The 13,430-nt window shown below is 37.8% G+C and overlaps 1 protein-coding gene across 4 annotated transcripts in view; it reads right to left on the bottom strand.

The window, feature by feature from the left end:
- Positions 1-13,430, bottom strand: part of CLCN3 (chloride voltage-gated channel 3) — a 72,735-nt gene that overhangs the window by 19,186 nt on the left and 40,119 nt on the right. For all 4 annotated transcript variants that reach the window (XM_063336308.1, XM_063336310.1, XM_063336309.1 and 1 more), the window contains 5 exons: positions 9,747-9,904; positions 7,315-7,414; positions 4,846-5,033; positions 4,038-4,160; positions 2,491-2,697 (listed from right to left, as the gene is read on the bottom strand). In XM_063336308.1, the coding sequence (XP_063192378.1) occupies positions 2,491-2,697; positions 4,038-4,160; positions 4,846-5,033; positions 7,315-7,414; positions 9,747-9,904 (776 nt within the window). The remainder of the gene's footprint in view (positions 1-2,490; positions 2,698-4,037; positions 4,161-4,845; positions 5,034-7,314; positions 7,415-9,746; positions 9,905-13,430) is intronic.

The raw sequence follows: 13,430 nt of genomic DNA, 5'->3' as shown, positions 1-13,430 counted from the left end.
ATGCGTCCAGAGGAGGGCAACAAAGCTGGTGACAGGGCTGGAAGGCACGTCCTGCTTTAGCTGAGGAGTTGCTAAGGACTTTGGGCTTATCTAGTTGGGAGAAAAGGAGGCTGAGGGGTGACCTCATTGCTCTCTACAGCTGAGGAGGTGAACTTGAGAAGGAGGTACTGATCTCTACTCCCTCGTATCCAGTGATAGGCTGCATGGGAATGGTTCAAAGCTGCACCAGGGGAGGTTTAGACTGGACATTAGGAAGCATTTCTTTACTGAGAGGGTGGTTAAACACTGGAACAGGCTTCCTAGAGAGGTGGTCAATGCCCCAAGCCAGTCAGTGTTTTAAGAGGTATTTGGACAATGCCCTTAAAAACATGCTTTAACTTTTGGTCAGCCCCGAATTGGTCAGGCAGTTGGCCTAGACGATCATTGTAGGTCCCTTCCAACTGACATATCCCATTCTCTTCTCTTCTAGATGTGTGTGGTGAAGTCCATCAATCACAAATATTATTCAAGGGACATAAATCGATGAGAGACTACACAGTTTTGTATCAGTCCTGGAGATTTGCACCCAGTAGTCTTCAAGCAAAAACTTGCAAAAAGATCTGAGGTGAACTGAGATTATGGGAGAGATTAAGAGAAACTGAAGCAGCAACTGGCCCTACAGCATCATGGATGAATTATGTTCAATATATAAGGATGGCTAAAGTGTGTGTTAATTATAACAATATGGGCAAACTCCCTGCAGGAATTCCTTCCTTTCTTCCTACCTGATCCCCAGGTAGTAGCCCTTACACACCTGTGGAAGAATTATTGCATCATTCTGAAATGAGCAGCTAAACTACAGGAAAGTTAAATGATTTAAGAATACAAAGCTTTCAAATAGAAAGTGAAATTTCAAATTTCCCATGTTCTGCAGTCTCCTCCTAGACATATAGAAGTTAAGCCTGAGAACTGAAGCACAGCTGGGATGACACCCTTTTTTTATTTTACAACACGAAAATTGTATCGAATTAATAAGAATGTCAAAACTTGCTACTCTCTATGACTATAATTGCTTTCATTAGCTTGGCGCTCTCTGTTGGTTTTATGTGACAAAGTTTTGGTAGCATGGGAGCCGCAGGGGTGGCTTCTGTGAGAAGACACCAGAGGCTGCCCCCATGTCCAAGAGAGCTGGTTCCAGCCGGCTCCAAAATGGACCCGCAGCCACCCAAAGCTGAGCCTTTCAGTGATGCTGGTGACACCTCTGTGGTAAGATACTTAAGAAAGGGTAAACAACACTTCACAGCAGCTGTGAGAAAGAGGAGTGAGAAAAATGTGAGAGAAACAGCCCTGCAGACACCAAGGTCAGTGAAGAAGGAGGGGGAGGAGGTGCACTAGGCGCAGGAGCAGAGATTCCCCTGTAGACCATGCAGAAGACCATGGTGAGGCAGGTTGTTCCCCTGCAGCCCATGGAAGGCCATGGCAGAGTAGATCTCTACCCTGCAGCCTGTGGAGGACTCCACACCAAAGCAGTTTGACATGCCCTGAAGGAAGCTGCAGCCCATGGAAAGCCCACGCCAGAGCCGGCTCCAGGCACAGACATGGCCCGTGGAGAGGAGATCATGTAGGAGCAGGTTTTCTGGCAGGAACTGCAACCTGTGGGGGATCCAGGCTGCGGCAGTCTGCTCCTGAAGGACTGCACCCTGTGGAAAGGACCCAGTCTTAAGGAGCTTGAGAAGGACTGTCTCCCATGGGTGGGACTTCACGCTGGAACAGGGGAAGAAGGAGCAGCAGAGACAAAGCATTACAAACTGACTGTAGCCCCCATTCCCTGTCCCCCTTGTGCCGCTTTGGGATAGAAGTATCAGGAGTGAATTTGAGCCTGGGAAGAAGGGAGAGTGGGGGCAAGGTGTCGTTACTTTTGTTTTTATCTCTCACTATCCTACTCCATTATTAACTGGCGATAACGTAATCTTCCTCAAGTCTAGTCTGTTTTGCCTGTGATGGTAATTGGTGAGTGATTTCCCTGTCCTTATCTTGACCTCCGAGCTTTTCATCTTACTTTTCTCTGCTGTCTTGCTGAGGAGGAGGGGTGAGAAAGCAGCTTGGTGAGCACCAAGGGCTAACCCACCACACTCTCACTACAACAACAAATCCAAGCAGAACAGCAACAGTGCTGTTTATGAACATGAATACTTTGTTCAAGGGTTCTAAAGTCCTCTGCTGCCTTCACAACTGAGGACACTCATCAATTACCAAAATGTAGAGCGCCAAGAACAGAAAGAATGTAAGTAAAGTCAAAGGGTCTCTGAGGTGGGAGAAACGCAAACTTTGTCATGGAAACAATTTACCTTGGAGAATGCTAGGGATAATACACTGTCCTTAACACAATAAATAACTATTGATAATCCAAGCCTAAACACCGTCCAAGAGAACAAATACTGTCTTTTAAACAAATCAGTGTAAATGCATGGATATCCAATACATTCTAGAAATACTTTTACAAGAACCTACCTCTCTTTTTTTAGCTTCATTTGTGCTGTACTTTGGAAAGAGGTAGGAAAAAATATTCCCACAGCAGCAGGCAACATGTACCAGGGGACCCTCTTTTCCTAAACTCAAACCTGATGCGACAGCCAAGACCAAAGTAATTGTTTTTATCATCAAAGTCCACTTCCCCAAGTAACCTCTGATGATGAAGCCACTCAAAATAGTTTTTATCTGGAAGAAAGAAAAAATAATATCTGTTATGGTATTCTGCTTTTCTCAGAAAATAAATAATTTTATCACTTTAGCTGCATAAGTTCAAAAATATCCTTTTCAAATGACTATCACACTTCAAAACACGTATTGTTCAGATTGCTACACTGAGTCCATTTGATTGCCAAAGACTTCCCATTTGCAACTTACTCTAAAACACTGGACAATAACATACAACAACATTATCAATGACATTTAGTAGAAAATTAATCTCCAATAGCTTCTGAGACTGCATTCATTGGTTTATGATGTAAATTATAAAGTGAAAGTCAGAAAACTCCCAAGGGAAAAATAAACCTATGAAAACTACACTCAAGGTCATCTATTGTAGCAGTATCACATTTGCACCAATTTTACCTCTCTGTTTTCTCCTTACGTTTTACTGTCTCTACATAAAAATTTAACAGTAGATTCCTTGGTATAAAGACGGAAAAGATCAGCCTTTTTCCACTAGAAAAGATGTGCCACTTGACTAAGGTATTACTTTGCCTAACAGCGTCATATTATTAGCCTGGAAAATATGCCCATATATAGGAAATAATACAGTTATCACAGGAAAGGACAACGTGTCTATAAATAGGATGTACACAAAAGACTGGGCAGCCCTGTCTAGAAAGTAAAAGTTAGCTAAATTTGGAAACCAATTTAGGATTAAATCTCTTCTGGAATAATGGCACAGAACCACTCCAGGCTTACTCAGAGGTAGGATCTGTCCCTTCAACTTCTATAATACACATACATAAAAAAATATTTACAAAATGACCAGAGAAGTGAGACTGACCAGACTTTGCCTTTGGGTTTTTCCCTCCCATTATATGTATAGTAGCAGACAGCAATTGTAAAAACAAAGAGTTTTTGAAGATATTACACATTTTACTTTGTGGCTGTCTGATGATTTGTGCTAGTTAAGGTGATCAAAGCCAGTGCAACAAAAGATCAATTGCTGTATCAATGGACCCATATTCTGTCAATGAATCACCGCTCTCTAATTAGCATAGGGAAGGGGGGAGACTGGCAACAGGTTTGGAAATCACTCTTTGGAAGTCTATACTCTTAAGCTAAATGCTTCCTTAAAAAGCGCGCAGCAAAATCTACAGACTCAGGAGATTCTCTGAAATTTGGGGTATTTTTCTCAGCAACAAATTTGAACAATTACATTATTTCAATTTGAATACTTGTATTAATGTATTTCGTTAAAGTCAAAGGGTGCTCCCTCTTGCCTTCCCCCTGACTCTGTAAGGCAGCAAGAATTTTCACATTCATATGAAACATCTAACACGTATATATTAGTTAGAACTCACCTCAGGTATCCCCGACCCGCAGGCATAGGGAGCAAATACCTTCACCAGAGAAACTGCTAAGAAGGCAAAGCTCAAAGCCCAGAAAATGTACATTATGTAGTTCATTATGTATGAACCCGGGCCCTAAAAGCAAAAACAAACCCCCCAAAAATGTCAGAATATAAATTTGATGTAGGAGCAAAATCACTACTTAAAATAACCTAAGAGTACTCTTGTTGCAAGTACACTTATGCACACATTTTGAGGGACAGTAACTATTACCAAGCCAAGACAGAGTTTTGCTCAAAAAGCATGAAGTCACAACACCTGCACATCAGCAAAGACTGGGTAATACGAGGTAGAAAATGTTCTAACACTTCATCTTAAAATGAAAAAATAAAACATAATACAGGTATTTTTTTTAATAGCTATTAGCTGCTAAAATCTAATGAATGCTAAGTAAATCTTTTTTATTTAAAAAAGTTTGTAGTAAAAAAAAATAAAACGAATCTATTCTTATTGGAGAACACCACAAATTTCATTTTTACTTTTTTACGTATAGCTATGATCAAGAATAGAAATTCTTGTTATTAACAGTTCTATACTCATGCATAACTTCCTTACACCTGCAACACTCCAAGCACCCTTGCAGTGCGTGAAATGCATATTTATTATAGTAGAACCTATTAATAAATTCAAATGTTGAAAAACGGAGCAGACAGTACAAGCCAAATCTGTGTTCAGTACCCTAAACTTAAGACCATTATTTTTTTTAACATGTTCAGTCCAGCTGTTGAGCAAGACCATCAAAGAATGGGTATATACTTACTTCTGCTTGCCCAATTATTAGTTCTGCCCATGTTTTCCACTGTGGACATTTATCTCTCTCTTCAAATGTGGTCTCATTTGAACCCCAACAACACTGTTCATGGTTAAACCACAAAGCACTAAGGCAAATGCCTTCTTTTAAATCAGTCATCCAGTCAGCAGCAATGTCAATTAATCCTGCCAGTGCCCCTGTTGTAGGAACAGTTTTGTATTAATATTCTGGTAAACAGGAATAACACACACATCTAAAATGAAGCAGAAATGTGCTGGTAGTAATTGATGTAAATTGAAATTACAGAAAACCGAAAGAAACAGACATTTAAAATAATACTGGTTTCCAGGAATATATCCTCTTTGCATTATGGTAAGATTAGTATTCACTGAAGAATCTAGTAACTTATATATTTCCCAAGTCAAATGCATTTATTTTTTTCTTTTTTTTCTTTCCTATGCCACAGTTCTCCAACAGTCCACTGAAACTAAGGAGTTCAGAGTCAAAAGCGGACCCATACACGTTTGTGACGAAAAAGACAATAGAGCTTCTGACAAAATTACCCTGCCATGCCTCAGAGAGGTCATGAACTCTTCTACTACGTTTTGCACAGAACAGCATATTTGGAGAAAATAGTTCTTGTCTTGCCAACAGTTTTAGAACAACATAAATATAACACCAAATAAGCCCTGATGACAGTCACGTAATCTATACCTATACAAAATGACTTAATTCTGTAACACGGTGAGCACTTAAAATTCCTACGGCAGGAAATAAACGGTATAGATATTAAGCAGTTCACAAACTCAAAGCTTAAGAGGGATTCTGTATTTTAACTACTTGCAGAAAACTTGCTGAAGAGTCCTTGAAAAAAGGCATTACTTATGAAATTGCTTCAAAGGATTTAAAAAAATAATTTTAAAAACCTCTTTATTTTACAAAAACAGAACATTTTTTCATGGTAGCAGTATACTGAAAATCTATTTCTAAAGTCAGCATTTTTGTGAATGTGTACAATTGTTAATTAGCTATCATTTACTATTTTTAAGGTATTAATCACTACTAGAAATAGTGTCCAGAGGCAGACATAATTTACTTGTGTAAGTCAGTAGTAGAGAATTACCTCAGATTTACTAATTTATATTTGCTAATCTTGACAGACCCTCAGTTTGAGATCCTGGGCCAAGCAAAGTCAAAGTCAAAGGCAGTATTTCAGTAGAACAAAATTTAAACCAAATTCCAATACATAAACATAAGATCTCCCTATGACTGAAATCAAGGCTGTACCACTTAGGATTCACTAGACGCATACAACAGAAAGCAATTGAAACGGAAAAACCTAAAAACGTTCACAGCCATAATTTGCTTACTTTGCTGCTCAGGAAGACAGTAAAGCAATTTTAATACATATAGCAGCTTGGGGGGTGGAAACACAACACTGCACGTTCCCACCCAAATTATCACAAGCATTTTCCAGTAATTATATACTCCCAGTTTGTACATTCACAGGTATATAAACATACTACAAACTTTGCATATATATTCATTTATATGTGATTTGTGATAGTGATTATGTATATAGCTAAGCAGTAATTATACACTTACCATGCCTTCTTAACAGGCACAGCCATACTCTGCAACTAATCTAATTTTCCTAACATTTAATTTAATATCTTGAATTTAATACTTTTTTTTTGGAAAAACTGAGCACAGAGTTTGTGACTTTGCACTCCTGCACATTTTGGTCACTCCAAACGATGTGATAGAAAGTACCACTGCATGACAGCAGGGTGACAAACTATCAGACAATTTTAGCTGTAAAACTCATCCTAAAATACATTAAGAAGAAAAGACAGAGCTGAAATAGAGGCCAACAAACTCTACCTGTTAGAGCTAATAGTTCTGTGTGACAACCTCTAGAAAGGTATGATATAAACGTATAGCTAAACTTTGCTCGTATATAAACATGCTTTACAAGGAAATGCGTTTACTGAAACTATAAATACACCAGGAGCTACTTTTTTAGTTCATATGGAATAAGCTAATGGGTTCAGTAAAGTTCCTATCAAAAAAAGAAACAAACCAAACTCCATATTCATGGCAGAAAACCCATCTAGCACAATCAATTAATATACTTTCTCAAGAAATCCTACAGAGGAAAAAAAGCAAAATTTCCTTGAAAGGAAAAACACCAATCTCAATTACAGGATTAAAGAACATTGATAATTTAGTGGGTGGAAGTTCAATAACTCCAAGAAATTCTCACTGAATTCAGTGAGGATTTTGTTTTCCATTTGATTAGTAAACCTTCTCTCAAAACACTAAATCAAGATAATCAACCTTTCCCTTCCCTCATGGAATGACGGTCGTGGTCTGAACCAGCTCTTATGCATGCTGGTGGATAACACACAAGCGAAAAGCACAGTAACTATACTTGCTGACAAATGCAAGAAAGAAATCTTGTGGTTTTTAATTTACCTGATGCCAAACCAGTTAGTGTGACTACCAGCCATCCTGACCATGCATCGTACAAACTTTTTGTCATCTCCCATGCTGATTCTTTCTTCTTGCTGTTAATCTGCAGAGAGAAATCATTATGTATACTTGTATATGTTTCTGTAAGACCAATAGGAGAAAAAAAGTAAGTATGACATACAAACTGCATGATGCAAGCTGCAGGCAAATATCCACTCTCTTTAAACTACAAGCATTCTCTTTGTATTTGGTGTTTTACATAGATCAGCTTGGTTATTCAGACATCAAACAACCGACGGAGGAAAGTAAATCTGCTTAATTTAAAGAACTAAAACCCAGGAAACGCATTATTAGCATAAATGAATACTTTCTATGATACACATCTAAAAATGTAATTGTAAAATTATTTCTCTCCTAAATCTTAATTATTTTTTCTTGAACCTTGAATAAGCTTTTAGTGTACTACTAAGAAGCTATTCCACACAATTCAAATTCCTAAACTTCTATTTTAAATATAAACACCTTTCTTTTATCTTTAGACTAAAAACCACACAAAAATAGAAGAAAACCAAAAACTGGGTAACTACCCCATAATGCTTCTAGACAATTATTACTAATAGCATCTAAAGCTACTGCACTGAAAAAATAGCAATTCTTATTTCAGCCTAATTTACTTTCTGCACTTGGCTGAAATTTGTGCAAAACTTGTTTAACGACTATGTAATTGGATCCTATTCTTATGTTTTTTCGTAGTGCAAAAGGAGAAAGTATGTGCAACAAACATCAAAAAAAAAAAACCCACAAAAAACCCCTCAAACCAAGAAAGTACAATACTAGGCAAAGAAATCTAGAAAAAAATATCACCCCTAAAGCAAATAAATATATTTTAATAGTTTCCTCTAAGTTTGTGAGAGTCTCAAACTTTTTTTTGTTTATAAAAAAAGATGTTTCTACAGTAGCATGTGTTTCAAAACCACCACGACCTAGCACTCACTCCTTCTTCCTACATCTTTGACTACATGGCCAGTCTCCTATCATTCAGGGCATATTTATAAATTGTGAACGGTCTTGTCTGACTTTTCTGGTCTCAGACATTATATTGACAGTAATTAAACAGAAACAGCTGTGAGACTTCACCCACGATAACCTATTTCCAGGTGTGAACTGCCTTGCCAGGGTTTGGTCAGGCACAGAATTCTATGCAATGGCATATCCACTAGACACTAACCTACACGTCTGCAGCATAAAGATGGCATTGTTTTAATTACTGCTTTGACATCAAATTATGAAATAAACTATTACATGGGAAACCCCTTCTTACTTTTCATTAGAAGCATTTAAACAAGGTACGTGTTCTTAGATCCATTGTCCAAGGATCTCTTTTCCTTAAAAAAGCACTAGATAGTGCAATTGTGGATGCTTTGTTTTTTAAACTAGTGTAAGATTATTTTTTCTTTTAACCCTGTCAAGGTAAATCAGCACATACATCCCACATTTGCTTCCAGAAAGTTAAAAATGGTGTTTCCAAAGAAAGCAGAATAACACTACGATCTCCTACGCAAAGAAACCTCTCCCCTGACCCCTCCATACAAATACAATTCATTTTTTACTATTCATTTTGATCAGTTAAAAATATTTTAGGAGAAATCACATCTCCAGATCTGTTCCATTTTTAAGGTTAATTAATTTAAGCATCCCAAAAGTTTGTCAGTAAGGCTCTAAATAGCATAATTCTTCCTGAAATGCTATTAAACCAGTCTTATTATGTGAATGACAGTATCCAGCACGTTACTGACTAATACAGGGCGAGTCCATTTCCTGAAAGAACTCGTTTCAGAGCGCACTGATAAAGATGAATGGCCTGAGCTTTGAAGATCTTCTGAAGAAATCAATAGAGAAGAGGAGAAAAGCAAGTTCCGTGGAAAGGACATTTACCGCACATATCGAGACTACTTTTTCGTTAAGCGTATATACAGTGATGTAAGTGGTTTAGATAGGAGAATTTTCACTTTCCATAATCCAAACAACAGCAGCACTACATAGGAGTAGCACAGATACACTTGTGTCAGTATAAAAGCAATACACACCAGGGCTCGCTTTTCTGTACAAGTACCACCATAAGCACTACTGTACTATTACAAACATATGTACACTGGAAAACAGCCTTAAATAAACTAGCATGCAAAAAAGGCAGTATTGTAAAAATGTCATTTGGGTGACAGGGAACTATTCCCACTCTATTAAATTACTGTTTCCTTTCCAGGTTATAATACTGTTGCAGGACTGCAGGTATCAATGAAATGGTGCTTTTTTAATAGTGTTCAAGTAGACTTACAAATTTAAAGTAGCCACATATTTATATGTGTTACTAGATCAGACCTTAGTTCCAACATCCAACAAAATATATGTTCCAAGTATTGTTATTTATGTAGTACCCGTCTATGCCTTTCTCTGTCTTTGCACTTCTCTCGAACCCAGTCAATGGTATGGAAGTCATCATATGTTCCTACTCCAGGAATTGGTTCATCCAGAAGATCCAGTAAATGTGTTGAACTGTTGATAGTTCCTCCATTTGTCATTGTATAATGAGTTCCTGTGGCAGAGGAAAGACAAGAATTAATTAATTCTGCAATAAACAAAGTATTCTAATGTTCATAACACTATGGCATATAAAATTTCTGAACAAGTAATTAAGACCCTTCCTATAATATGCATATTTTACTTCATTTAGGTCTGTCAATGTTGCATGTCACTATTTTTTTCTGTCACTCATCTGTAGGTTAAATTTGCATACTAGTCACTTTGTATTTCCATCGGTTAAATATGAATGTACGGGACACACTGTTGTTCTGTGTGCAGAGTCCAGAGAAACTTCAATAGAACAAAGTGGGAAAAATTAGCACCTTTGGCACACAGTTAACTTGAAGTTTATTTCAGTTTATGAGCTACCAGAGGAAAATGTGACTGTAAGAAAACAAAACCAGATGATTAGATATAAAGTTAACAGCACTTTCATAAGTTGCCAGTTATTTTTAAATGTACATACTGTTGATTACCAATGTCTCCTCCATGTCTAAACCAAACCTAAAATACATTATCAACAGATTATCAGTGCAGCTAAAAAATAACAGCAAGTCAAGCAAATACTTAATTTTTTTTTTTATTTATTTCAGGTAACTCACAGAACGGCCCTCAGTCATGAGAAGCTGGAAATACTGTACAAAAAAAATGTCATCTACTAATTTGTAATCACTAGCTAGTTCCTTTACAAGCAGCTTACATAGCAACATCTCCAACAGTATTTCTTGCAGTGATCAGAATAAGACGAGCAAGAGGAGTACTGAGAATTTTTCCCCCTTCACAAGCGATCAAGAAAGTTTTATTTTTTTAAGATTTCAAATATCATCAGTTCTGTAATATCTTGGCTTTTTTGAGTTCCTGAGTTTACAGACCCCAAATATAACTTTCTGCTGGATGGCTGCCTAAATATAGTATGGCCACCATTTGCCCACCCAACACAAACTGCTTCTGCAACAGTAATTGCTAAAAGGGAACATTTATAATGAGGTTAATTTAGACAACAATTTAAAGAGTGATTATTCTCACTTGTTTGACTGAGAACAAATAATTTGGCCAATAGCATATGGCATACCACAGTAATCTCTGTTCTTAAAGATGTAGGCCCAAGTTGGCCATGACTTCTATCAGGGACAAGAACTCATTTCACTAGACTGACACTGGGATGGTTAACTGGGGTGTGGGGGGGTTGAGTTGGGTTTTCTTGTTTGCTTGTTTGGGGTTTTGAGGTTTTTTTAATTGCAGACTCAGCTTCTTGGTGGGTCAGCAGAACTTTCCAACTTAAAAAAAAAAATAATAATAAAAAGTCTTCAAAGGGCCTACATGTAAACTTCCAAATGCTACAAATGCCGAGTTCACCAGCCTCAGCTCTCATCAACAACTGACAATTAGTAAATGTGAGTTATCTGTTTTCCCTTTAGATTTGTGAAGTCTGAGATCTAGCAACAGCAGGGTGACACCTGGCACCATACTCAGACCCAAAGGTGAGTCTCAGTCATCTATTGCTTGAGAGGTCTCGTTTATGCCTGCAGCGCTTATTTGGACAATTTGTTAGCGGTTAAAGACAACACACCAGAAAATAATACAAAAATCCTATTAAGACAAAATGCAATCTAAAATTTTCAAGACACACAAACTACTATTCATTACATATACACATTACATCTAGAAAAGCTTAAAATTCTATAAAAAGACTACTTTTTTTTTATTAAAAAAATCTTAAAGTAAGAGAAGAGAATGCAAATGCAGGACACAACTCCTCAACAATGCCAATACCATTCTCTCATGGCAGCCTGGCTGCAATCTTTCTTAATACTGTTTTTTCCCCAGTCTATGCCATATTAAACTCTCCCTCATCTATTCACCATAGCTAAACCCTGCAAATCTATTCCCAAAGCTGCTGCTAGTCTCTCTTAAGGCAGATGTAAAGAAGCATTACCTATGCTTCCATTAATAAAAGGCTAACAACAACAAATTAAAATCAGATTTGCTAATAGTGGTGATTGTGAAAACCTTGCTTTAGGATAAGAGATTCAATTCTCTTGCCATTTCCAACTCTCATAACTAGAAAGGAAGTCCAAGATCCATGTCTGGCTAGATGAAAGGACAAGCCGATCTTGTGGAAGAGGCAGTAACAAAATTCACACTGTAATCATTAGTTCAGCTCTCAAAATTAAAAGAATACACTATGAAAATGTTATTTTTGCATAAAATTAAGCTCCTTCGGAAAGCAAGGCAACATAAATTAAATTCAGCCACAGTTTAATTATTAATCTCCTACAAAGTTACAATGTGATCAAGCAGTTTCCTGACTCTGAGTGATCCAGGTAGGACAAAAGCTTGCCTTTGCCCCAGGGGAGTTGGCTGTATGCCCTGCTACATATGAAGCAATATAAAGCTATAGCTTGGTATAGCTATATAAGGAGCATGCAATCCTATGCCACACAAAGCAAAGGAGAGCTGAGAGTTATAAGTGTATCACAAACAGTAACAGATGATTTTCTGCATATCAGAAGGTGCTGAATTGGAATTCTCTCCAGGGAAACCATCAGGGATGGCACCACACTTGCTGCACCCGACCCCAAGCAGAACTTGGAGCAGACCACAAAGAATGGCCATTGCCTGAATACAATAAAAATCCCACTGAAACTGTGTCAGGCTCTGTCCTTGCCAGCATTTGCTGGCACACCAAATATTGGAATATAAGTGATTATTGTATGATGGGGAAAGAGACACAGAACAAGATGAAGTGAAGCTGAAGACATGGTTCTGTTGAATACAGAGCTGCTGTGAATGCCCGACGCAGCTGAATAGCTGTACTCTTGTACCAAGGGAGAAACAGGCAGCAGTGACCCCTGCATTAGCGTGTGGTAGAACCTACAGAGGACCACAAAGAGGACAACCGTAAAAAATCTGGTGCTCTGTATCTAGGCTAAGTCTGACAGCAGTGGGAGAGGACATTCTTCAGCAAGTATTATCATCTATGTAGTGCATAACTACTCTCAAGGTGAATTTAAAGAAATATACCTTTACCAATACTCGACACTTTTTACAAGCTTCCACTGCCCTTTCTTCCCTTTCTTCTCTAGCATTTCACACATGGTAAGATGCTCCTTCCAGCTGTGATGATAATGATCAGCATAAACACATGCAAATTGTCACCATTTGTTGCCAGTTCATAGAAGTGTTACTGAATGTATTTTAAACTTAATAGGTTTTGTTAAAATCCTTACCATAACACAGATTTATCATCACAACATTCTAACCTCCAAGCAGGAAATCATCATTACCCTGATAAAATAGTAGCATTTAGCAAACGTAGCCTTCTGGACATTCCCAATGTTCAGGACGTATTTCCCCCTCCTTCCTCCCCCTTTTCCCCAACCCTTAAGTTTCAAGACTCTCTCAGGCTACCCCTCAACGCAAGTGCTTTTCATCAAAATATGCAGCCTTAGCCTTAGAAACCACAACAAGTACTCAGGACACAAGGTACATAGGCACAGCTTCTACCTATGATAATAGAACACCTCAATCTTCCGCAT

This window comes from Chroicocephalus ridibundus, chromosome 5, assembly GCF_963924245.1.
Source record: "Chroicocephalus ridibundus chromosome 5, bChrRid1.1, whole genome shotgun sequence".
Classification (NCBI taxonomy): Eukaryota; Metazoa; Chordata; class Aves; order Charadriiformes; family Laridae; genus Chroicocephalus; species Chroicocephalus ridibundus.
Note: the sequence above shows the minus strand (reverse complement) of the source record. Positions and strands in the feature narration are given on the sequence as shown.